Below are 26,363 nucleotides of genomic sequence, written 5' to 3'. Positions count from 1 at the left end.
CCTCTACATTGTAAAGCACTTATACCAGGTTTGTCCTGTATCGGAGTATGCACTTAACACAGGGATGTCTAATAGGAAAGCCCAGCACTAGCTCTGCACGGGCTGAAGATCTGCATGGATCTGCCTCTACTTGAAAAGGAGCGTTGTCATGTACCTGTATGATAACCAAGCAATAAACCAGCTATTTCACACTTAAGCACCAGTTATACTTGCCACCTTCTGCAGATGTACCTCGTTTGTACTGGAGACTGCGCTGGACTGACTGGATCAGTCACTAGTTGTAGATGGGTAATCGTATGGGCAAATAGGGAGTCCTGAAGAAGGCGGGTCCTTTCCCGAAAACGCATGGCTTCATGTATCTATCATTACTTTTAATAAACACCTTTTGATCTACCATCAACTCGTATTCCGTTGGATGCCAGGCACTCCTTCCTACCTGCTGCAAATGAGAATATATGAACATTTTATGTACTATTTTATATTTACCTGTCTCTGTGCAGTATTTTATATTTTCATGATGAGTAGTAACTTTGTAGTGTTATCTGATGATTATACCTATTACTATAAAAGATATACTAAAGATTTCCCTTGTGCTGTCTGTTTAGCTCTGTTCCTATTGAGCTTTTTGCTGAACAGATCTCATTGAATTCTCTGCTTCCATCTTCAGGGGATACTCCGTTCTATGCCGACTCTTTAGTTGGAACTTACAGCAAGATCATGGATCACAAGAACTCATTAAATTTCCCAGATGATGTGGAAATTTCCAAGCATGCCAAAAACCTCATCTGTGCCTTCCTGACAGACAGGTACTGTCATTTGTACAATCTCAAAAATACTAATTTAAGATTACACTTTGGGGCATATATCAAGCAGCAAATGAACAGTTTGCTGATCATCCTCTTCTTATTAACTATTGGGATGCCACTGGATGTTTTTTTCTATGTTTGAATAGCAAGATGTACATTTACTTGTAGAGTGACAATTCCCAAATATGTATACCCTTCTTCAGTTATAAATCCCAGTATGGCAAATATTGTAGCTGATATGGGCCCAGTTCTATCATTTGCCTGTGACTGTTCACAGATTTTTTATTTATGTTGATAATAGGCCAATTCCATTAAAGTGGAACTTTACCCATAACAACTGCAACACAACAATAATGTTCTTGAGGAAGGAACATAAAATCCACATTAATAATTATGCTACTAAAATGTGTGTGTGCTGTAAAATGCCTCTAGTGTTGTTCCTGTTTCTTCTTGCCAGAGGCGGCAAATTGCTGTAGTCCAAGGCCCCTGAGCAGCAGTAAGTCTTAGGCTGTCAGCAGATAGACCTTTAGTGACTCTGATTTTCAGCACAATTCCAAAAATGAAGAGCAGCTGAGCATGTGCAGAGAAGGGTGAGACAATGTATTGCTGGATTTTAAACCGTATAAGTACCTATTTTTAATGTTTTACATAGTTATACCTGCAAAAGGGGCCGGCCTGAAGTGATCTATCAGGACTTAATTTTCTGACTAAAGTTTCACTTTAATAAACCTTCAGTATAGACCCCTGTTCAGTCATACGACACACACAGCAGGTGCCTTCCAAATGGCGATTTTTAACCCCCTCCATCTGCTGAATATTATATAACATGCATGTGTAGGAGTATTGCCAGTGAATCTAGGTTACTGAATGGTACCGTATCTAGATTTCCTTATATTTTATAAATATGACCTTTACTGCATTGGTTAAGGTGCATTTAAAGCTGTTTTTTTTGTTTTTTTACACTTATAGTTGGAGCTGGTTAAAACCCTGACATAATTTCTGTGCCTCTTGAGGTGTTTTTGCATTACTTTCGTAGATATTTGCCAGCACACCAAGGATCAGCACAAAGTGGCATCCAAACGGGTAGTTTATTGCATGATCACAGCACAAGAAAGGTGCAACGTTTTGGAGTCAAGCAGGACCCCTTCATCAGGCATGTCTGTCATCACGAAGGAGTTCCTACGTGACACCGAAACGTTGCACCTTTCTTGTGTTGATCATGCAATAAACTACCCGTTTGGACGCCACTTTGTGCCAATCCTTGGTGTGCTGGCAAATAGCTACGTTGTGACTTGAACCAGTATCCAGCTGGTTGTTGCTGCAGCACCCAAATCTTTGTGAGCTTATACCAGGAACGTGTGCCATGGGAATATGAAGTATTGCATTACTTTCGGACCCTGGGACATAAAATGAAGCAAGGTTAAAGCGGAGTTCCACCTAAAAGTGGAACTTCCGCTCATCTGATTTCCCCCCCCTCCAGAATCACAATTGCCACCTTTCAGGGGGGAGGGGGGTGCAGATACCTGTATAATACAGGTACCTGCACCCACTTTTGGGAATAGACTCACGCCTCTTCCCACACCCCCCGCTGTCTCCTGGGAAACACACAGGTCCCAAGAGATAGCAGGGACCACTTACAAGGTGCAGTGCGACTCGCGCATGCGCAGAGTGAGTCGGGAAGTGAAGCTGCAACGCTTCACTTCCTGATTCCCTCAACGAGAATGGCGCCGGCAGCAGCCGAGAGCCAAGCGATTGCTCGACTTGCTGCCGACATCGCTGGACTCCAGGAAAGGTAAGCTTTAATTTATTAAAAATCAGCAGCTGCAGTATTTGTAGCTGCTGGCTTTTAATAATTTTAGGCGGACTCCCTCTTTAAGGGCCTGGGTCAACAGGCTTTTGTTCACATCAAAACTGATTTTATTATCATTTTGGGAATGAAAAGTGACTTTTGAAGCAGGTCAATGCAAGTCAAATACATCTGACATGAATTCTGAATGATCTCAGAAGTGTCTCAAACTTATGTGAAATTGATTCCTTTGACACAAGCCCAAAGTCTGTTGACACAGGCCTTAACAGAGCCATTGGTGTTTGGAACCAGAAATGTAATTTCCTGCTTGTGTGATTGGCGCCTTGATTTCCCCAATATACAATATACAAGATGAAAGTCAGATTTTATGTACCTTGTGCAACAAAAAATATTTCACTTCTAAAGGGTTACAGATCCTACCACTTCCCTCATTACAGCACAAGATGCACATGCATCAGCTGATCTATATGGAAAAAGTCACCATTCAGAGCCTTCACTCTGCAGCCAGCAAACAGCTTTTTATTCGGATCAGAAACAAAGTTTGTTAAAATCCTAGGATTGTAAAAAATCATCATCCAGAGGTGATTGTTCTGTTTTTTTCCAACACAAGTAAAATAAAAAAATAAAAAAAAACTTGTGCTGAGTGAAACATAGGAACTGCTACTGCTGACCCCGGGTAAAAAAGAAAAATCTGATTTCAACTCATTCTGACCTACAGACCTGCAACAAACATGCAGCAAAGTCAGACTGAAGTGAGAACACCAGATTTTGCAGCTCCTCCAGAGTTACCATGGGCCTCTTGGCTGCTTCTCTAATTAATGCTCTCCTTGCCCGGCCTGTCAGTTTAGGTGGACAGCCATATCTTAGTAGGTTTGCAGTTGTGCCATACTCTTTCCATTTTGGGATGATGGATTGAACAGTGCTCTGTGAGATGTTCAAAGCTTGGGATATTTTTTTATAACCTAACCCTGCTTTAAACTTCTCCACAACTTTATCCCTGACCTGTCTGGTGTGTTCTTTGGCCTTCGTTATGCTGTATGTTCACTAAGGTTCTCTAACAAACCTCTGAGGGCTTCACAGAACAGCTGTATTTATACTGAGATTAAATTACACACAGGTGGACTCTATTTACTGATTAGGTGATGTCTGAAGGCAGTTGGTTCCACTAGATTTTAGTTAGGGGTATCAGAGTAAAGGGGGCTGAATACAAATGCACACCACACTTTTCAGATATTTATTTGTAAAAAATTTGAAAACCATTTATCATTTTCCTTCCACTTCACAATAATGTGCCACTTTGTGTTGGAAAATTTCAGGGGGTATGAATACTTTTTCAAGTCACTGTATTCTTTCCAGGTCAGTGACTTGGGAAACTGGAGACATTAGATTAGCATGACAACCAGGCAACTAGCATTTTCTAGTGCAGAAGCCTGCAATGGCAGCCTCTGGGTTCCTTTCAACACAGGTTACCTATGAAAAGAAAATGTTTTGGATAGAGAAATACTTTAAAATGTTGTAGATAGCTTTTAATAGCTTTTGCAGACAACTGTATAAGTTGCAGAAGCTTTTAAGAACTGAAGATATTTCTGATAAATGTTATTACTGCACACAGCTGACTTCAGAGTCTTTATCTCATGGAATAATCCTCCCGAATTCTTCTGGAAATTCACTATAAAATTGCTGATAACAAAAGCAGAGAGCCTTTACATGCAAGGGGTTCAGATATTTATGTAAAACTATTCATATCTGAGCAGAAATTTGGTTATTGGACATAGATTTATCTTTGCCATCCAGCCAGTTGTTACGTTGGCTGCCATGGTAAGGTTACAGACCCTTCAAAACGGGCTTCTCCGCTGAGCGGAATTGGCTTGCTCACCAGGGGATCTCTCCGCTGATCCCCGCTGAGCAGGCGAATGACAGGTTATGGACACAGTCCTGCTCTCCCTCTATGCAGTAATCAGGTGGAAATGGGCTGCCTGTCCGTTGCCATAAAATGCCACCGGATCTGCCGGACAGATGGGGAATAGGTCCACCATACCTCTGTTTTTAGCAGACATGATTGGATTGGATGGTGACGGGTGTCAACGGACATGTATCCATTGACATTTGCCGCTCCATGGAAGAGACTGGAGGGTCCGATCAGGTCTGCCTGAAAAACTGACAGGCAGACCTCATCGGACAGCCCGTTTGAAAGAGGTCTAAAAGTGGCTTTCAACATACTCAATGATATTCCACGCCTCTCTTAAATTGAATTGCAGGTGTTAAACTTGCGGCCTCCCCCTCTTCCATTTGCTTGCTACTTACTAATCCAACTGCCATTCATTCAAATACTTCTTAATGTACACCACTAGACCCAGCACTGTTAGGTCTCTATCAGCTTATACTAACACACTGTACCGTATATTGTCTTTTTTGTTTGACTTGTCGGCCAAATGTTGCGGCCATTGTTTTTGTTAATTGCATTCTCACAATAATAAAAAAAAGTCTTTAATTGAAACTGTGCTGCCTGAACGAACAGGGTTGATTGATAGCAGGCTCAGCAAGAAGTTTAAACTAGCCTTTGCCTACCTCACTTCATCAAAACCGGGGATACAGGTACCTCCCACTGCCACTTCCCCCAGTGCAGTGCTTAAAGAGGAGATCCAGGCTCCACCCCCCAAAAAAAGTATTTGTAGCTGCTGTCATTTAGTATAAGGACACTTACCTGTCCAGGAATCCAGCGATGTCCTCACCTGAACCGATTCTTCAATCGGCTTTGGGTGCAGACTCTGGAAAACAGGTAGCGAAGCCTTGTGGCTTAACAGTATGCATCTCACTGTGCCTCATGAATGTTTCCTTAGCCTTCTGGGACCTGTGATGTGTCCCAGAAGACTGCGGAGGAGGGAGGGGGGGTCCTAACTTCCATCTCAGTTTGCCACGGCGATCTGAGTTGGAAGTGGGAGCTGGTACCTGTCGAAACCAGCTACCCACTCCCCCCCCCCCCCCCCCCCCCCCCACAAAAAAAAAAAGTGTGAAATGTGGCAGTTGAGGGGAGGAGGAAGGGTACAAACAAGCAAAACTTCCCTTTTAGGTGTAGCTCTACTCCAACAGCCTTGCCCAAACACTGTTCCACAGGGCACTATTTCTGAGCAGGTTTGAAATGTTTCCAGCTTCTTTTAGGAGCTTGAGCATGAAAGGGGTGGAAAAAGTCAATATAGTCTCTGTGTGAAGCCTGCAATTCAGAGAGACCTGATCATTGGCCTAATCCAAGCTTGCTTTAAAAGTGACAGTTGACCATATTTAGAGCTGAACTAAACACATCAATTTAATTGCTTCCCAAAACAATCTCAGGAAGACCACCACTCAAGAGAATGGATTCTCTCCTCTGCAGGTGCCGAGTGCTGATTCCAAGAGCCCATCTCCGCTCCACACATGTAACAAACACAGTGTCGTACTTCGGTGATGTCACTGGCATGCCAGTTTATTTAGCCATAACTGCCAAACGACAGATCTATGGATAAATAAACTGACATACCAGTGACGTCACCAGAGTGTGACCCTTTGTATTTGCTACATTCTTCTTAAAATAGTTTTATTCAAGGCATGCTGTTAATGAGAGCTATCACAGTTGCCTGTGCTCTCATCCGAACTATGAAGCCATCAATGGGCTGGTGTCATAACTGATCACATGGGCAGCACCACAACTGCAGATTGGACAGAGTTGGGCAGCTTCCTTGGCTGTAAAGGAGAGGAGGGTTTAATTCTGCTTTAAGACCCCTTGCACACTGCCAGCATTTTTCAGGCGCTACAGCGCTAAGAATAGCGCCTGAAAAAAGCGGCTCTTTTCACACTGGAGCGGTGCGCTGGCAGGGTGTCACAAAAAGTCCTGCCAGCAGCTTCTTTTGAGCGGTGAGCTCACCGCACCTCCACCGCTCCTCCCCATTGAAATCAATGGGGCAGTGCTGTGATACCGATGGCAAAACGCCACTCCGGCGACATTTTGTGGGTGGATTTAACCTCTTTCAGCCGCTAGTGGGGGGTTATAACCACGCTGCTACCGAGAAAATAGCGCCGCTTTACCGCTGACACCCGGGGAGGCTTGGTGTGAAAGCCGTCTAAGTGGCACATTTCACGAATATTAACACTTTCAGACCGGACCATTTTGCTGGTAAATGACCAGAGGTCTTTTTACACTTTGGCACTGCGCTGCTTTAACTGGTAATTGCGCGGTCATGCAATGTTGTACCCAAACAAAATTTGCGTCCTTTTCTTCCCACAAATAGAGCTTTCTTTTGATGGTATTTGATTGCCTCTGCGATTTTTATTTTTTGCGATATAAACGTAAAAAGACCGCAAATTTTGAAAAAAAATGATATTTTCTACTTTTTGTTATTAGAAAAATCCAATAAACTCAATTTTAGTCATACATTTAGGCCAAAATGTATTCAGCCACATGTCTTTGGTAAAAAAAAAGTCAATAATTGTATATTTATTGGTTTGCGCAAAAGTTGTCACATCTACAAACTAAGGTACGTTTTCTGGAATTTACGCAGCTTTTAGTTTACGACTGCCTATCTCATTTCTTGAGGTGCTAAAATGGCAGGGCAGTACAAAACCCCCCCAAATGACCCCATTTTGGAAAGTAGACCCCCTAAGGAAATTGATAAGAGGCATGTTGAGCCCATTGAATATTTTATTTTTTTGCCTCAAGCGATTGAATAATGACAAAAAAAAAAATTTTTTTTTTTTTTTACACAAAGTTGTCACTAAATGATATATTGCTCACACATGCTATGGGCGTATGTAAAATGACACCCCAAAATAAATTCTGCTGCTTCTCCTGAGTATGGGGATACCACATATGTGGGACTTTTTGGGAGCCTAGCCGCGTACGGGGCCCCGAAAACCAAGCACCGCCTTCAGGCTTTCTAAGGGCGTAAATTTTTGAGTTCACTTCTCACTACCTATTACAGTTTTGAAGGCCATAAAATGCCAAGATGGCACAAAACCCCCACAAATGACCCCATTTTAGAAAGTAGACACCCCAAGCTATTTGCTGAGAGGCATGTTGAGTTCATGGAATATTTTATATTTTGCCACAAGTTGCGGGAAAATTACAAACTTTTTTTTTTTTTTTTTTTTTTTAACAAAGTTGTCACTAAATGATATATTGCTCATGCATGCCATGGGCATATGTGAAATGACACCCCAAAATAAATTCTGCTGCTTCTCCTGAGTACGGGGATACCACATATGTGGGACTTTTTGGGAGCCTAGCCGCGTACGGGGCCCCGAAAACCAAGCACCGCCTTCAGGCTTTCTAAGGGCGTTACAGTTTTGAAGGCCATAAAATGCCAAGATGGCACAAACCCCCCCCAAATGACCCCATTTTGGAAAGTAGACACCCCTAAATTTAGGGGTACACTAGTGAGACTAGGTAATAAATGGCGGGTGCCCTGAAACTATAAAAAAATAACTAACCAACCAGCGTCACCTGTAACAGTTATATGGTGATCACTGGTGAAAGGGTTAACTAGGGGGCAATTAGGGGGCTTTATGCGGTAGTATATGGGGGTCCCTGGCGCTATAAAAAGCTGCAGCGAACCTAAATACCTACCTGCCTAACTAGCGTCACCTGTGACACTAATACAGCGATCAGAAAAACGATCGCTTATTAGGCTGGGTTCACACTGGAGCGATGCGGGAACGCCACGAATGCGCGGCGGGTTCCCGCATCGCATGCCTCCCGGCGGCAGTTCACACTGCCCTATGCGAACTGCTGGGAGTGTCAGTGAAATGTTACTGACACCCCCAGATCAGTTCGCATATCGCAGTGCGATCTGCAAACTCGGATCGCATGGTGTGAACACCCATGCGATCCGATTCTGCTGCGGGCCAAAAAAAGGGTCCCGTGCGAATTTGCGGCGGGTGCGGCGGGTGTGGCGGGTGCGGCGAATGGCTGAACTCGAATCGCACAGAGATCGGATGTGATTTGCACTGCAGTGCGGTGCGAATCACATTCGTTCTCATAAACCGCTGCAATGTGAACCCAGCCTTAGTGACACTGGCGACGGGGGGTGATCACGGGGTTAAACCTTTATTGGGGGGGTTAGGGGGGTACATTAGAACTAAAGGGGGCTAACCCTAACTGCCCTAACAGTTATTACAGTCACAAATGACACCAATGCAAAAAAAAAAAAAAAAAAAAAAAAAAATGACATTGGTGTCACTGTGACTGGGGGGCAGGGGTAATTGGGGGGGTGATCGGGGGGTAAAGGGGGGGTGTGAGTGTGCCTGGCATGTTCTACTGTGTGTGTGAGTGTTGGTGCAACTTACTGATCCGCTCTCCTCCGTGTCGGAACGAAAAATACCGACACGGAGGAGAGAATACATCACTTCCTCTCCTGTGTTTACATTACAGGAGAGGAAGTGATGTCACCGGGGATTTCTATTCGTCGGGAGCGATCGCGAGGGGGTGGCCATGAATGAATGGCCGTCCCCTCGTCCGGGATCGCTCCCGCACGAATACCGACCGCCGCAGGCACCGGGCGGGGGCCCGATCGGGCCCCCGACCCGCGGGAGGCAAGGGACGTACATGTATGTCCTTATGCCTGCCCGTGCCATTGTACCGACGTACATCGGCGTGCGGCGGTCGGCAACTGGTTAAAGTATATGTAAATCTTAAAGCAGAACTAAACTTGCCTTCCATGCTGGCACCAGCATATTCACCTACTCTTCTTCTGGGTTCAGGACCTTTGGCCATCTTAATTGCCCAGGCTGGATTGAAGTAACTCCCACGCATGCACATGGGAGTTCATTCATTCCAATAGCACATTCACAGCTCAATCTGCATTCTAAAGAACATTGCTAACAGGCAGGTAAGTTTGTTTTATTGTGGCGAAGACATGTTCCATCTGCAATAAAAAGCCTGCCTGCTTGCAATATATTTTTTCACAATTTCGTTATGCCTTAACATCCAACTTATTTGCTTCTTTTTTGGTCTGTTAACCTCTTGCTGCCCATGTATCGTGTTATTTGCGGTGGCAAAGATGGCGAGCATGTTCATTGCACAGTGATCGAGCTGTCAAAAACAACTTTTGGTCTCTACTAATAATTGAGATTCAGCAGGACTGGCTCCTGATCATGTGACCATTGTGACAGTCAATCACAGTGGTGACATAATAAGCGGCTTGCTCCTTTCCAACCCCAACCCCCCACCCCGGGTGTAAAGATCCTGTTAAAGGAATGCCGGGTGTAGGTGAAAAGGGGCTAAATGTTGAACTAATAAAATAAAACGCCACACACTCCTAACAGCACTTTTTCTGCCCATGTGCCTGAGACCTAACTAGATTACCATAAATTACAAAAGAATTAAGTAATTACTTGGTGAAATGTTTTCTATAAACATGTGCTGCGCTTCTAAATATTAAAACCCAGGGAGCTGCATAGTGTAAAACTATAAAACATCAGCATATCACATAGATGTAATTAGAGAGCACATAGAGGAATAAAGCCAAAAGTGAAACGGCCGCTTCTGAACTCCAAGTGCTTGATGACGTCATGAATGTTGGCTCCATCTGATGCACTTTATTATAAATGGCATCATCCAGGGCATGGAACGTCAGTTAAGATGAAACTTGATGGGCGGAGCTAATGTTCGTGACGTCATAACACCCTCTAAGTCCGGAAGCGGCCCGCTTCACTTTCAGGATCAGCTTTTTTTTCTATATGTGCCATCTTATTACATCTGAGTAATCTGATATTTTACTAAAGCATCAGTTTTTATAGTTTTATGCTATGCAGCTCCCTTGGTTGTTTTGTTCTTTAAATACATTGGAGCGCCGGAGGGTAATTATTAGACATGAGTGGGATGTGTCTCATCTCTTGTGACTGGAGCTGGTTCATGAGGGCCATGGAGTTAAATGTAAACCCTCAGAAGTTGCATGAAAGTTGCACCTGAATAATATATAGTGGGTATAGAAAAGAATCCCCCCTTAAATCACATTTTGTTGATTTGCAGCCTAAAATTAAGATGCACAGTTTTTGTTTTATCCAGCTGTATTTACTCAGTGCAACTTATAATATCCAAGTAAAAGATATAACATCAACATGTCAGAGCAAAATTCAAAAACAAACGCTGAGTTGGGAAAGAGATCCCCCCTCCTAAGAATGACTTGTAAACTCAATCGGGTGTAGCTAATCACCTTTTCAAAGGCGCACAAAGCCATTTGACTTTGAACTGTGATCAGCTGTGGTCATTTTGATTAGCTCAGCATGGAAAGAGCTTCTCTGGAGCATTTCAGTCCCTGATAGTGCACTGAAGCAGTCAACTATGGGTGGTAAGGCTGTCAAAAGGTCTCTGGGATAGAGTTGTGGACAGGCACAGGTCAGGAAATGGATGCAAAAACATGTCAAAGGCTTTATCAATGCCTAGAAGCACAGTGAAGTCTATTATTAAGAAGCAAAAGGTATTTGGTACAACACAGACCCTTCCTGCATCAGGAAATCACTCCAAACTGGATGCAATTGGCAGGAGGAAACTGGTTAGAGAAGCTACCAAGAAGCCCACAGCAACTCTGAAGCAGTTGCAGGAATTTATGACAGAGAGTGGTCATTGTGTGCATGTGACAACAATATCGCAAATGCTCAACAAATGTGGCTTGTATGGGAGGGTTGCAAGAAAAAAGCCACTCCTCAAGGAAGGCCACATGCAGTCATGTTTGAGCTTTGCCAAAACTCACCTTGAAGATTCTAAGGCCACACAGAAAAAGGTGTTATGGTCAGATGAGACTAAATTTGAATTATTTGATCATAACACCATTCTTGCGTTAAAGCATGGAGGAGGTAATATCCTATTATGGGGGTGTTTCTCTGCAGCAGGGACTGGAGCACTTGTCAGGATAGAAGGAAAAATGGATGGACCAAAATACTGGAAAATCTGCTGCCCTCTGCCAGAAAGTTATCAATGGGAAGGAGGTTTATTTTCCAACATGACAATGACCCAAAGCACACAGCAAAAATGACCACACAGTGGTTGGAGGAGAAAAATGTGAATGTCCTTGCATGGCCTGGTCAGAGCCCAGACGTAAAGCGGAGTTCCACCCACTTTTGATAGGTTGTCTTAAACTAAAGACCACTCCTCGTTTTTGGATATCTAAAAAAAAAATTTTCTTTTTGTAAAGTACCTTTTTAGAAGTGCCAAGTGTACTTCCGTTCCACCCAGGCCATGCCCCCCACCCCCCACTGTTGTCTTCTGGAACCTGTGTGTCTCCCAGAAGACCAGCTCGCCATTCACAGAGCGCCCTGCGACTCTCACATGCGCAGTAGGAAACCGGTTTCACTTAGAATTTCCAGCTGCAAAGCAACAAAATATGATTATTTTAAAGGCGGGGGGTGATTATTTTCTATACCCACTGTACATGCGACTTCATAGAGTACACACTGTCGCGTGGTCAAAGCTAAATTCGAACAAAAATTGCATCAAGTCGCACTGTAAAGTCACAATGGAAATCGCACATTTTTTTGAAGTCACACAAGTATGAATGGAGTTCTGGTAAGTATGTCTGGTTGAGCATGCAGTGGAGGAACACATTGATGAGGGGCATCACAGTTTGAAGAGCTGTACTTCCTTGCATTTTATTGCACTTACTGGAAGGATATACTGCAAGATCTTCCATATCCCACACAGTGGACTTTTACTGTGGACTTGTTTTTCTTTTGTCTGTTTATTTTGTGTATATATTTTCTTATTGGCGTATGATTTGTTTATGACTGGATTTAGAAGTGCAGCACATGTTGTTTATATAAAACATTTAATTTATATTTATTATATATCTTGTACATTTTAGCGCGATTACTTCTTCACTATTATGTGGTAGTCAAGTTAGGTATAATGCACACGGGCAGAAAGAATGTAGCGGTTTCCTTTTTTATTTTAGGTTATATATTTTTTTAATGCTTCTAAACACAGTTGCATGTTAGCCATTGTAGCCATTCACATTAGTTGTTTAGGTCTGTATTTTTAAAGCGACGTTTAAAGGCTCAAAAAAACGCACCAAAGCTGCGTTCAGAGAGGAGTAAATTGAGCATAATTTACGTGCATATGAGAGTAAGTGTAGTCCAATAGCCAGGAATAAATGAATGTTCTGTCCAGTAGATTCATTTATGCTCAACACCATATGAGCGTATATACGCAACAATAGAGGCGTTTTTTCCGCCAAGTTCTGCAGAAAGAATCCCGCATATTTGGGGCATAAATTCATAAGCCCGTGTGCATAAGGTGACCTCTGATTTGCTTCAAGAGTTTACTGCAAATGTGATCGGATTATTGCTCCTGGCACTGTTATGTGAAGTGAGGAGACAAAGTTAGCTGCGTATTACCTACACACCTTGTACTTCTGAGATCACTGGGAGTCCTGTTTTCAGCTTCTGCTGAGGACTTGGTGTGGCCAATCTAAATATTTATGTTCATCTGGGCTCTAGAACCCAACACCTCTGTACAGTAGTCAGTAAGCCGTTAATACAGCGAAGGTTTATTTACATTGGTCTGGCTCTGCATAGTATGGGTGTGGAGGCATCGGGGGGCCAAGAAAGGGTTAAGGAACCCTGGCACAGCTATCCTAAGCCTCCATATGTATCCTTTGTCATAGTGCTTTGGCAGCCCGCTTTGAAAGGATCCTTTTTTTAATTTAAACCGCTGGCCCAGTGTTTTCTGAGCTTCCCCTTGCACGTAGCATTAGGGATGGAAAACTCTTTCATTCCACACGTGGCAATTTAACAGTCTGAAAGTGTTTTTTCATCCTCTCTGATGCGAGACATCAGATGCGTATTGCATGACCTGGAGAGGAGCTGCAAAGAGGTCTGCTAGCCACCGCAAGGATGTTCCTGCGGACAGGGCATGATCCACGCAGATCTTGTAGAAAGGATACTTGTCTCTTTATGTGTAGACTGCACTGATGTCACTTGTCATTCTTCTGCTATGTACAGAGAGGTGCGTCTCGGGAGGAATGGCATAGAGGAGATAAAACAGCACGCCTTCTTCAAGAATGACCAGTGGACCTGGGACAACATTCGAGAGAGTAAGATTTATTACTTTATCAGAATTGTAAAAATACATATTTAACGTCTGTGTGTTTTTTTTTTTTCAGTTTTTTTTTTTTTTCATATTCCAGTATTTTTTATTGAAAGGTTTTCAAAATTTCCAATGCAGAAAAAAAAAACAGAATACACCAAGAACACATGGAAAAATTAAAAGCATAAAATAAATCATATAGGAAAGGAAAAAAAAATCTGTTTTTAAAAAAATATATACTTGTGCTTTAATTTGCCATAATGTTTATTTTTTTAGTTTAAGGATTTGGTTGTGTAACTATTTGTAATATAGCTGTATATCTTTTGAAAAGTGTGGTATTTAAACGTATGTGTTACAGGAGTAATTTTGTTTCCCATGCCATTTAATTGAAATATAATTGAATTGTTTGGATGCTCTATTTTCTAGATTTATCTAAATTCCAAACTGGGGTTTTTATGTTTAATCTATTTATTAAGTAGTTGTAGAAAATACAAGTGTGTTATGCATATATACAAATTATAATTGAACAAATACAACTGTATTTGTACTTTCCCTGTATGATGAGCAACAAACACCATAAAACAAACATTTGTGGATAAATACATTAACCACTTCCGGAACGTCCACCACCGTTATACGCCAGTACTTTGAAAAGGATCCTTGTTATGGTAGCAGCAAGCTGCCATAACTGTGGTATCCTTTTCTTCAGCGAGCAGTCCGCTTCAAGATAAAAGTGCTCTCTGTGGCGGATTCGCAGCAAGATCAATTTTGTCGGTAGCGGAGGAGGCGATCGGATCCTCTGCCTAGCCTGACATGGAGAAAAGTGAGGGGAAGATGGCCCCCACCTATCTCCATATCATTACAGGGGAGAAGCGACGTTAAAATGTCACTTTCGTCCATAGCTCTTAAGGGTCTTTTATTTATTTTTTTTGTTTTATTTTTTTTCAAATGACAAAATTATGATTATTATTATATTTTATTGCATTTTAGTGTAAATATGAGATCTGAGGTCTTTTTGACCCCATATCTCATATTTAAGAGGTCCTGTCATGCTTTTTTTTTTCTATTACAAGGGATGTTTACATTCCTTGTAATAGGAATAAAAGTGACTTTTTTTTTTTTATTAATTTTTTTTTTTTTTAAAGAACAATATTAAAAAAAAAAAAAAGTAAAATGAAATGAGAATTTTTTTTTTTTTTTTTATGCGCCTCGTCCCGCGAGCTCGTGTGCGGTTGCAACCGCACACGTGACTAGCGCCCGCATATGAAAACCAGGTTTAAACTACACATGAGGTATCGCCGCAATCGGTAGAGCGAGAGCAATAATTCTAGCCCTAGACCTCTTCTGTAACTCTAAACACGCAACACGTATTTTTTAAACGTGGCCTATGGAGATTTTTAAGGGTAAAAGTTCCACCAGCAGGCACGATTTTGAAGCATGACATGTTCGGTATCCATCTATTCGGCGTAACGTTATCTTTCACAATATAAAACAATTGGGCTAACTTTACTGTTTTTTTTTAAATTAAAAAAAGTTGTTTTTTTCCCCAAAAAAAGTGCGCTTGTAAGACCACTGCACAAATATGGTGTGACAGAAAGTATTGCAATGGCCGCCATTTTATTCTCTAGGGTGTTAGAAAAAAAAAAATATTGTTTTGAGGTAATTTTCTAGCAAAAAAACTGTTTTTAACATGTGAACAACACATCTCAGAAAGAGGCTCGGGCCTTAAGTGGTTAAAGAGTATCTGATATAAACATCCATTTCAGCTGGAAATATAACAAGGAGTACAATATCAGAAGCATCAAGCAACTCAGATGCTAGCTTTGCATTTTATCAGGTAGGTTAGTGTAGTGGAGAGGTAAGTTAGTGTAGCAATCAGTAAGGCTAATATAGGAATTGGGTAGGTCAGTGTAGTGGTCAGTGTAGGGAACAGGGTGGACAGGTAGGTCAGTGTAGTTGAAAATAAAACAAAGGTAAATTTGTAACAAGACCTCTGGAGTGCAGTTTAGTCCTGTAATAGAGATTATATATATATATATATATATATATATATATATATATATATATATATATATATATATATATGCATACATAATATATGAATACAATTGCAATTTTATTTATATATTATGTATGTATATGTCTGTGTATATATAATCTCTATTATAAGACTAAACTGCACTCCAGAGCTCTTGTTACAAATTTGCCTTTGTTTTATTTTCAACTACACTGACCTACCTGTCCACCCTGTTCCCTACACTGACCACTACACTGACCTACCTAATTCCTACATTAGCCTTACTGATTGCTACACTGACTTACCTCTCCTCTTCACTACACTAACCTACCTGATTCCTACACTAACCACTACACTGACCCTTACACTGACTTACCTGATACCTACACTGGGATTTGGGTGCAGTGCTTCTTCTGCAGCATTCTCCTGAGCTTAGAGCCAGGGACTGGTGATGTCCCTTCCTCTTGAGAACCAAGCTGGGCATCGCGGTGTAGGACATACATGTCAATATCACTTTCGGGTGCAGGCAGGGTGATCTACTGCTCTGCAGCTCCTGACAATTTAAATTAAAGTCCTAGCCTGCCTCAACGTGTGTGTGTGTGTGTGTGTGTGTGTGTGTGTGTGTGTGTGTGTGTGTGTATATATATATATATATATATATATATATATATATATATATATATATATATATATAAATATATAAAAGGCCAGGACTTTAATTGTCGGGAGCAGCAGTGCGGTAGATTACTCTGCCTGCACCCGCAAGTGGTTAAATAATTCCCATTTCTGCCCATTATCTGCCCCGAGATGCGAAAGCCCACGCTCCCAGTGTCAGTCAGTTTCACTTAAATGGGGGGGGGGGACACAGGATTATGTTGGGGGGGTCTTGCCCCCCCCCCCCCCAGTAACGCCACTGCCTACTAGAGCCCACCTGATCAAGATGTATGAGATCGTTCATTCATTTTAGAATACATCCGAATGCCTGTTTGTGCGGTAGATACTGCCCTATTTCCTTGACTAAGTGTGGGGGTCCTTACCCAGTTTGGGCAATACAGTAGTGTGAGCTTCGAGTGCCTGAGACGGGAAGTGGAGAGTCAGGAAACCGTATTAAATGTTTTGGTCATGAACTGGGTGAGAAGGTCTTGAAATGTTTTATAGAAGCAGGCAGTATACCCCACACTTGGGTATTTACAGTCAAAGATTGAAATGTAGCTGGGACATGTGCTTTTAATTAACAAGACACTGGTTACCCTACTTCCATTGGCTTAACTGCAGTCACCCTCTCACCTTGTTGCAGCTATACCTATGAGGAGTGTTTCGTGTTACTAGTGGTCACAGTCTCGTACTTATGTTATTTTCTCCTGATATATTACATTGACTTTATTTTGATCAGTTAAAATTTCAATGTTAGACCAAACCTAAAAAAAAAAAAAAAAAAAAATGATGTACATCAAAGGAAGGGAAAAAGTAAATACATAAAATTGAATGTGTGTGTAAAACATAAGTATAATTTTATATCTAATACACATTGCTGTTTAAATGACGAACGGAACACTCATCCATTAAACAGAGAGCAGCAAAATCCTGTTTTTTTTATTTTTTTTTATTTTATAGTTTTGGATAGTGTGTGAAAAAATTAGAACCCCTGCTTGAAGATTCCCCCTATTATTGTCAGGGTGACAATTAGTTTCACCATACACAAAGTGAGGGGAAAATCAACAATCGGAGCAGACAAAAAATGTATATTGTTTTCACAGGGGCAGTAAGTTAGAGGAAATATCTCTAACCACTTGCCAACCACAATAAGTATATTTATGTTGCAGCTTGAGAGTGGTTTACTGAGATTATGGCTGAAGCTATCAGCCATTACCCCAGTATTTTTTTTTTCAGCCGGCGATTGTCTTTGTCAGCGGTCCAAGTAGCTAATTAGCCACTGGAATGCTTTCAGAGGCCTCCCCTCCTGTCGCTCGCCAGTTTTTCTTGGGCTTACTGCTTTTACCGGCGAGCCTGGGAATCGATCCCACAGTTCACGTGGCTGGCAATAAAATGAACGGAGACCAGATTGGCTCTAATCACCTCTATGATCTTTGAGAACTGAAGCAATGTCACTTCCAGTCTAGGGGCGAAGTTAACTTTTTTTTTTTTTTTTTTTTTTTTTTAAAGCAAAGATCACAGGGGCACCTTTGGGCAGCAGCATTGCCAGTCTGGGGAGAGGGGGGAGTTTATTAGCATATTTAAATACACTAACACATTGAAGCAGAACTCCAGCTAACACTTTATAAGCAGTTACAGCAAACTGTTTTTTTTTTCCTTTTAGGGATAAAGCTTTTACATAAAAAAAACAATAAAAGCTACTTATGAGTAGGGTGAGGTTGCAGAGATGCTGCTATGCATATGAACACGGAGTATGCAAAGGCTGCAGAGCCATAGCCACATGTAAGTGGAGAGCAAAGAGACGCTGCAGAGATGCAGCTAACCATAAAAGGGGAGTAGGGATGGGTCCCCCTGTCAAAACTCAATCACTTAGTAGGGGAGATCGCTGTACTAGCGTTAGATCGTTAGCACAGTGGCTCTGACTTGAGCTTTCAGATTTTTGAAAAAAATGGATAGTGTGTACTAGGCTTTGGAAAGGAGAAACTGCAGAGACGTAAAGTAGTGAGTGTACAGCTTGTATAACAGTGTAAATTTGCTATCCCCTCAAAATAACTCGACACACAGCCATTAATGTCTAAACCGCTGGCAATAAAGGTGAGTAGGCCTCGAAGTGAAAATGTCCAAATTGGATCCAAAGTGTCAATATTTTGTGTGGTCACCATTATTTTCCAGCACTGCCTTAACCCTCTTGGGCATGGAGTTCACCAGAGCTTCACAGGTTGCCACTGGAGTCACTCCTCCATGATGACTTCACGCAGCTGGTGGATGTTGGAGACCTTGCGTTCCTCCACCTTCCGTTTGAGAATGCCCCACAAATGCTCAATAGGGTTTAGGTCTGGAGACATGCTTGGCCAGTCCATCACCTTTACCCTCAGCTTCTTTAGGAAGCCAGTGGTCGTCTTGGAGGTGTGTTTGGGGTCGTTATCGTGTTGGACTACCGCCCTGTGGCCCAGTCTCCAAGGGGAGGTGATCATGCTCTCCTTCAGTATGTCACAGTACATGTTGCCATTCATGATTCCCTCAATAAAGTGTAGCTCCCCAGTGCTGGCAGCACTCATGCAGTCCCAGACCATGACACTCCCACCACCATGCTTGACTGTAGGCAAGACACACTTGTACTGCTCATCTGGTTGCCGCCACACATGCTTGACACATCCGCTTGCGCTACGGATGTGACAGTTTTTGTTTCCCTGCAAAGCGGAGTATGAAAATAGGCATATCCCTTAGTAAAAGCACCTTAGAGTAAACACACCAAGCACTGTTAGGCATGCATTTAACCCTTTAATCTCTCTAGTTGTTAACCCCTTCCCATCCAGTGTTATTAGTATAGTGACTGAATATTTTTAGCACTGATCACTGTATTAGTGTCACTGGTTCCCACAAAGTGTCTGTCGGACTGCCCGCCATATTATCACAGTTTCGTTATAAGTCACTGATCGACGCCATTAATAGTATAAAAAAAAAAAATTACAGTGTGTATATATACCATAGTTTTTAGACTCTATATGTTCTTTGTTTTACCAAAAATATGTAGCACATAACATATTGGCCTAAATTTATGAAGATTTTTTTTTTTTTTTTAAATGTATTTTTAGATTTGTTTTATAGCAGTAAGTAAAAAATAAATATATATATATAATATTAATATAAATTTTCCCTTTACTCTCGGTTATGATTAAATACCACCAAAAGAAAGCCCTATTTGTTGGGAAAAATGTATATACATTTCATTTGTGTACAGCATTGCATGACTGTGCAATTGTCAGTTAACGTAACACAGTTTCAAAAAGCAAAGAATGGCCTGGTCATGAAGGGGGGTAAATCTTCCAGAGGTCAAGAGGTTACACGTTTGCACAGTTCATATATATGTATGTATGTGTATATATGTGTGTGTGTGTGTGTGTGTGTGTATATGTATGTATATATATATATATATATATATATATATATATATATATATATATATATATATATATATATATATATATATATATATACATACATTTTTTTTTTTTTTCATTTCAGTGTTTTTGCTGGACTATTTATGCTGCATGTTGTTGACTTATCCCTCCTGTCCCGGCAGAGGAATGTATGATTTCCCTTTCCCTCTGTGAATAAGAAGACTGTTAGGAGAGTTTGCAATATTTCTGTATTACACAAAGCCCCCAGTATTCTGTGGCTCATAGAAGATGCTTGTGTTCCTGCATGCCAGTGTAAGGATACCGTGTGACATACTCTGAAACCTGTTGGCCTTTTTTTACCACTTGTTTTAATGATTCCTATAACCTGTTGCAGTCCAGTAGGTTATAGATGGCCTAGTTTTATGCCCCCTTATTCCGTGTGATCAGTGGACTCGTGTGATCTTTGGCTTTTTAGGTTTAGGCAAAATAGAAGTCTCTCAGGAGGTCTCATAAAGCCCAACACAACATTTTTATTTGGTTTTTAAGAGGGGAAAGAAGAATGTCTGTGTGTGTGTGTGACATCTTGTGTTGCACATATGTGTAGGTACTAGCAGACATCCTGCATTTCTTGAGCGAGCAGTTGGCTGGGCTTGACCTATTTGACATCATTGAGTACCTGTTTGGAAACCAAAACCAGAAATCAGTGGATAAACAAATGCAAAGGTAACTGGGACCTTTATAAGAGCCACGGCATTGAACTGGGCTCCAGCAGGAAGCCTGGCCATAAACTGCTATTTTTCTGAGATCGATAGTTGCGGAGACATTTTCCCATCCTCAATATGATGGGATGCTCCCGGAGGGCATATAATGACTCCCCTAACTCTGCTCCTAAGGTGAAATAATGATCCAGGCCAAAATTCAAGAAACATAATCTCTAAGCCTAGTTAAAGTCAACCCTTTGGGGTTTTTCCCAAGACACGAAATACCTTTTCTGTTTTACTACACAGGTCCATATCTGTCAGAATTTTGCTAGCAGCAGAAATCTTTCAGTACCATGGACATCTGGTGTGGGACCCTGCAGGGTCAGTTATTGACTCTGCTGAACACATGAGGAAGTAACAATTAGAACCATGGAGTTAACATGGTGAACTTTTTAGCCAAGTTTGTTAGCTTTGGTGCTTGACCACCATATTGGGGTGCAGCGATTGTTATCTGTTTCAGAACGCCTCATGCTTTAGGATATCCTCAAAGAAACTCAAGGTAGTCTAGCTGCTAAGACCGGTCAGTGATTCAGCCATGTTGCTGAGAAGAAAGAAACAAACAATTCATTGTTGGTGAGAGGTAAGGACAAAGCCCTTGTCAGGTGTATACTTGGAATTGCACATGAGTAGATTGATCTGGAGTTTCGTATGAAGGTTTATTCTCACGTGTTAACAGTTTGTTTCCTTTCCCCTTCATAGCGGCTGCCCCTGTGGTCCCCGAGTTGAGTAGTGACATCGACTCCAGTAATTTTGATGACATTGAAGATGATAAAGGGGACGTGGAGACCTTCCCGGTCCCTAAAGCCTACGCTGGGAATCAGCTGCCTTTTATTGGCTTCACCTATTACCGTGAAAACCTGTATGTATCATTTATTTGTCTGATTTATGAAATGTGCATTTGCTGAAAGATATCCATAGATGTTGATAGTTTTATGGACAGAACTGTGTACCTTTCCTGGAAAAAGTGTTAAGCCATGTTCCCCTAGTACTGGCGTTAGTCCACAAATTGACCAAAACTCTGATTCACCCCTTTTGCACCGATCACATGCCCAAATGCCCAGGCTTTCAGTTATGTGACTAGCACAGAAAGGAACCTGGAGCAACTCTTTCTCCTGGAAAGGCAAGTTTTTAATCCTACTGTCCGTTCATCTCAACAAGACTGTTAACATACAGTATATGGATATTAGCATTTGTGTTTAAAGCTCAACTCTAAGGAACCTAAGAAATCTCTTTTGCAATGGGGCTGCGCTGCAGGGGTTGACTGCTTGTTTCTGTCTAAAGCTGGTGTCTCCAAACTTTCTAAAAAAAAATGCCAGTTTACTGCCCTTTAGACTTTAGAGGGGCTGGACTGGGGCCAGTGGGAGTAGAAAATGTCCTGGCGTCAGTGGGAGTGAACAAGGCCCCATCATTGGTGACAATGAAAGGAATGGTGCCTCATCATTGGTAACAATGAAAGGAATGGTGCCCCATCATTGGTGTCAATGAAAGGAATTGTGCCCCCATCATTGGTGTCAATGAAAGGAATTGTGCCCCCATCATTGGTGTCAATGAAAGGAATTGTGCCCCCATCATTGGTGTCAATGAAAGGAATTGTGCCCCCATCATTGGTGTCAATGAAAGGAATTGTGCCCCCACCATTGGTGTCAATGAAAGGAATTGTGCCCCCATCATTGGTGTCAATGAAAGGAATTGTGCCCCCATCATTGGTGTCAATGAAAGGAATTGTGCCCCCATCATTGGTGTCAATGAAAGGAATTGTGCCCCCATCATTGGTGTCAATGAAAGGAATTGTGCCCCCATCATTGGTGTCAATGAAAGGAATTGTGCCCCCATCATTGGTGTCCATGAGAAGAATAGTGTTCCATTATTGGTCTGTGAGAGGAATAGGGTCCCCATCATTGGTCTCCATGAGAGGACTAGTGCCCCATCGTTGGTCTCCATGAGAGGGCTAGTGCCCCATCGTTGGTCTCCATGAGAGGGCTAGTGCCCCATCGTTGGTGTCTGTGAGAGATAAAGTGCCCCATCGTTGGTGTCTGTGAGAGGAAAAGTGCCCCATCGTTGGTGTCTGTGAGAGGAAAAGTGCCCCATCGTTGGTGTCTGTGAGAGGAAAAGTGCCCCAAGGGCTGGAGATGGTTTGGAGATCACCGGTCTAGGGGATTGAAAAGTAGTTTCACTTAGCCAGTCCTTCAATTTCCTGGCAGTTAGTCCCCACGTGATATGATGCTGTGGTGGTTGACTATTTCTCAGTGTCCTCACAGCCAATGTGGGGCTACTGTCTGCATGTGTCTTGATGACATCAGAGGACCTTAGACTTGCCAGAGGATAGGGAAATTGAGGCTGCAGGGACTGGTCTAGCAGTAGAGAAAGTATCAAGTCCCCCACACAAAAACAAGCAGTTAAACCCCCATGTGGCCCCCTTTACGAGAGGATTTTTTTGTGTTTTCTGGAGTTCAGCTTTAAAGGAATTTTATACTTTAAAAACGAGGCAAATTTTATGTGTAATTTTTTCTGAGAAACAAGGGTGGGAGAATGTTTATACATATGCAGCATGGCTACCACCTAAATGGGGAAAATGTGTCTTCAAACAGGGTAGGTATTTCAGTAGCATGTCCTGGTAAAGAGGAGCAAATGATCAGTTTAAAGCTGTTAAATATTTGGGGGGGGGGAGGTAGTCTGTAATTCTTTAGCTTTAAAGACTAGAACAGGGGTTCTCAACCTGGGGGTTGGGACCCCTTCAGGGGTCGAATGATGATTTGCCAGGGGTCACCAAATCCTGGGCTGTTCCTAAAGCCTGCACCGCTCTCTCTGCCTTTTTGTGGCCGCCCAGCAGGGCTGTCCCTGGAGTCTGTGGCCGCCCAGTTGGGCTCTTCCTGGAGCCCGTGGCTGCCCACCCAGCCTCTCTCCGCAGCCGCCCATTAATTCAGTTAAAGGCATCGGTGGGGGGCATTGACTAAAGGTCAGCTGACTGGCGAGGAATGTGAAGTGGGAGGGGCTAGAGGAGACCCTATCTCCTGATTTCGGCAGTTGCCATTAAAAGTCCCCACTACAGTTCTCAGATCAGCAGATCAAGAGCAGCTAAGTTGGCTGATCAGAACTCCACCCAGCACTGCCACTCATCCCATTCCCCCCACCCCACCAAGGAGTAAGAGAAGGAATAAAAATAGAGAATAAATGGAAGGAAGAAGAAAAGAGGGGGAGGAGCAAAGAAAAAGGGAGAAAAATAATAAGAGAAAGAACAAGAGGGATGGGGGAGGGGAAAAAAAAAACAAGAAATTATGATAGATAAAAGGGAAAAAAAGGAGAACAAAGAGAGAGTGGTACATCCTAAAATAAGGGGTTTTAATACCGTACGAGTGGAAGTGACTCAGGAAGAGGTAAATGTCTGTGGGTTAGGGGCGCAAATTACTAGTCTTGCCTTGGGTGCTGACAGCCCAAACTATGAAAATTATTTTACTGTTGGGGGTCCCCACAACTTGGGAAATTTTATCAAGGGGTCACAGCACTAGACCGGTTGAGAACCATTGGACTAGAAGATGAGTTTGTTGTGATCAGGGATTGCTGCCTTTATCCCCTAAACTATGTAGAGCCGCATAACTGTCCTGTGGCAAGACTTCTGCACATGTGTTGGACAGTGTTACAGGACGCGAATATATGCCTGCAATGAGCTGCCAGCTGGACCTGCTCTTCGTGATGGTTGAGGCTTCCAAGGCATTCTGGGAAAGTAACCGTCTGTTCCCCTGAGGTTAACGGCAGTAAACCGGGGCTGAATTCAGTCCTTCCTGAGTAAAGCTTTCTACTCCTCGCCTGCCCTGGATCATCCCATGACCTAAATGTTTAGAAACACAGGCCGTAATCAAAATATTTCTACGCTGCCGTCTTTGATCCAAATTGTGCAAACTGTTTAGAAATCTGCCCTGCTATGGCCAAGTATTTTTATGAGTCTGAACTGTTTAATGTCTTTCCCTCCTCTTTCTTTCTCCTTTTTTTTTTCACAATTTTTACAGATTGCTGAAGGACCCTTCCCAATTCAGGGAAGAGAAGAATGCTTCTTTACAGCCTACAAAAGAGGTAATTGTTAGCCCTGTGCCTCAGGTAGTTTCTCAGTGTGACGTGTTACCTTAGTGGCTGGGAGCCCAGATATACAATTCATACCAAAAGGCTTTTCAAGGACTCCAGAGAACTCTCTGCTCACTAGAACTCACAATCTTGCCTACCCTCATTGTTCTGTAGTTCTTATTCAGTAACTAGTGTAAAAAAAAAAAAGCCATTCACCTGCTGGACTCACTTTGGCGACTTTTTTTTTTCCTCCAATCATTTTTTGTTCCTTAATAGCTTTACTAAAGAATATAAAAAAATACAGACAAAACCAGGTTCAGGTACCACAGTCCAAGTATCGCAACAAAATAACGTTCAACGCGAATGCCATAAGAGAGCCATACATGGATAAAGAAGGCAAGGTCACAGTGCCAGCAAGCATAGGACTCCTAGTAGTTTACACTGATGATCAGTATCACCCCTCAAAAAAAGCCTTATGTATAATTAAATCCATAGAAACGGATAAGAGGTAAGGAGTGTAAAGGCTAATAAAGCACAGGGTTCTCATCATTCATAACAGACCTGACTAGGTAACTAAAAGGAGAAATGGGGCTGACACTAAAAGTTCAATCATTTTTATTCGATTTCAGGAAGGAACATATTACAAGTTATACACCATAGTAGTGATAGGCCGAACACCCCCCGGTTCGGTTTGCACCAGAACTCCTGAACATGGAAAAAGTTCAGACACAAACCCTGTTAAAGTCTATGGGACCCAAACTTGAAAAAAGTCCCCATTTCGAAGCCTTATATTAATATTATTTATACAGGATTTATAGAACGCCAACAGTTTGCGCAGCGCTTGACAAACTGAAGGCAGACATTACAGGTACAATACAATTTGGTATAAGAGGAATCAGAGGGCCTACCCATTGGAGCTTACAATCTATGATGCAAGTTATTGGCCGTAAAAGGGTATGGAGGCCTGGCTTGGGGGACATATATCAATGCAAATTTTATTTTAAAAAAATATCGTTTTTAAAGGATGCTTAAAATGAAATCATAAAAATCGAAAATTCCTTAAAATACAGTGCCTGGGGGTCCCCTTAGTTTACCGGTAAAGTGGCGCATCTGTACCACATATAGAACCTGCTGCAGCAAAACTGACCTAATATAAGACCCCTTTCACACCAGGGCGTTTTGCAGGCGCTATAGCGTTAGAAATAGCGCCTGCAAAACACCCTAAAGAAGCTGCAGCATTGTGTGTAGTGTGAAAGCCCTCGGGTGCGCTGGCAGGACGTCAGAAAAAAGTCCTGCCAGCAGCTTCTTTGGAGCGGTGAAGGAGCGGTGTGTTTACCGCTCCTCCACCGCTGCTCCCCATTGAAATCAATGGGGCAGCGCTGTAATACCGCCGGCAAAACACCGCTATTGCGGCGTATTGCCGGCGGTTTTAACCCTTTCGCGGCCGCTAGCGGGGGGTAAAAGCGCCCCGATAGCGGCCGAAATGCGCCTAAAAATAGCGGCGTTTTACCGCCCACGCTATCGGCGGTGTGGTGTGAAAGGGGTCTAAAGAAAAAATGACATTTAAATCGTTTTTTTTGCTGCAAGCCATTGCCGGCAATACAATAAATGTAAAAAAAAACAAAAAACGGCCCTTTTGGGTGTAGTATGGATTTTAAGGGGAACCCCACACAAAGTAAAAAAAAAAAAAAAAAAAAAAATGGCGTGGGGTCGCTCCCCAAAATCCATACCAGACCCTTATTCGAGCAGGCAGCCCTCAACATGGAGGGGGAGGGTGGTGCTTTAATGAGGACATGGGACACAGCCATCTG

The 26,363-nt window shown here is 42.4% G+C and overlaps 1 protein-coding gene across 4 annotated transcripts in view; it reads left to right on the top strand.

Annotated features, from left to right (window-relative positions):
* Positions 1 to 26,363, top strand: part of ROCK2 (Rho associated coiled-coil containing protein kinase 2) — a 267,460-nt gene that overhangs the window by 172,102 nt on the left and 68,995 nt on the right. For all 4 annotated transcript variants that reach the window (XM_077488794.1, XM_077488796.1, XM_077488797.1 and 1 more), the window contains exons 7-10: positions 668 to 806; positions 13,579 to 13,670; positions 21,196 to 21,355; positions 24,501 to 24,564. In XM_077488794.1, the coding sequence (XP_077344920.1) occupies positions 668 to 806; positions 13,579 to 13,670; positions 21,196 to 21,355; positions 24,501 to 24,564 (455 nt within the window). The remainder of the gene's footprint in view (positions 1 to 667; positions 807 to 13,578; positions 13,671 to 21,195; positions 21,356 to 24,500; positions 24,565 to 26,363) is intronic.

Source organism: Lithobates pipiens, unplaced genomic scaffold (genome assembly GCF_037356315.1).
Source record: "Lithobates pipiens isolate NorthernLeopardFrog02 unplaced genomic scaffold, aLitPip1_a1.2 Scaffold_18, whole genome shotgun sequence".
NCBI lineage: Eukaryota > Metazoa > Chordata > Amphibia > Anura > Ranidae > Lithobates > Lithobates pipiens.
This window is presented reverse-complemented; position numbering and strand designations above follow the sequence as displayed.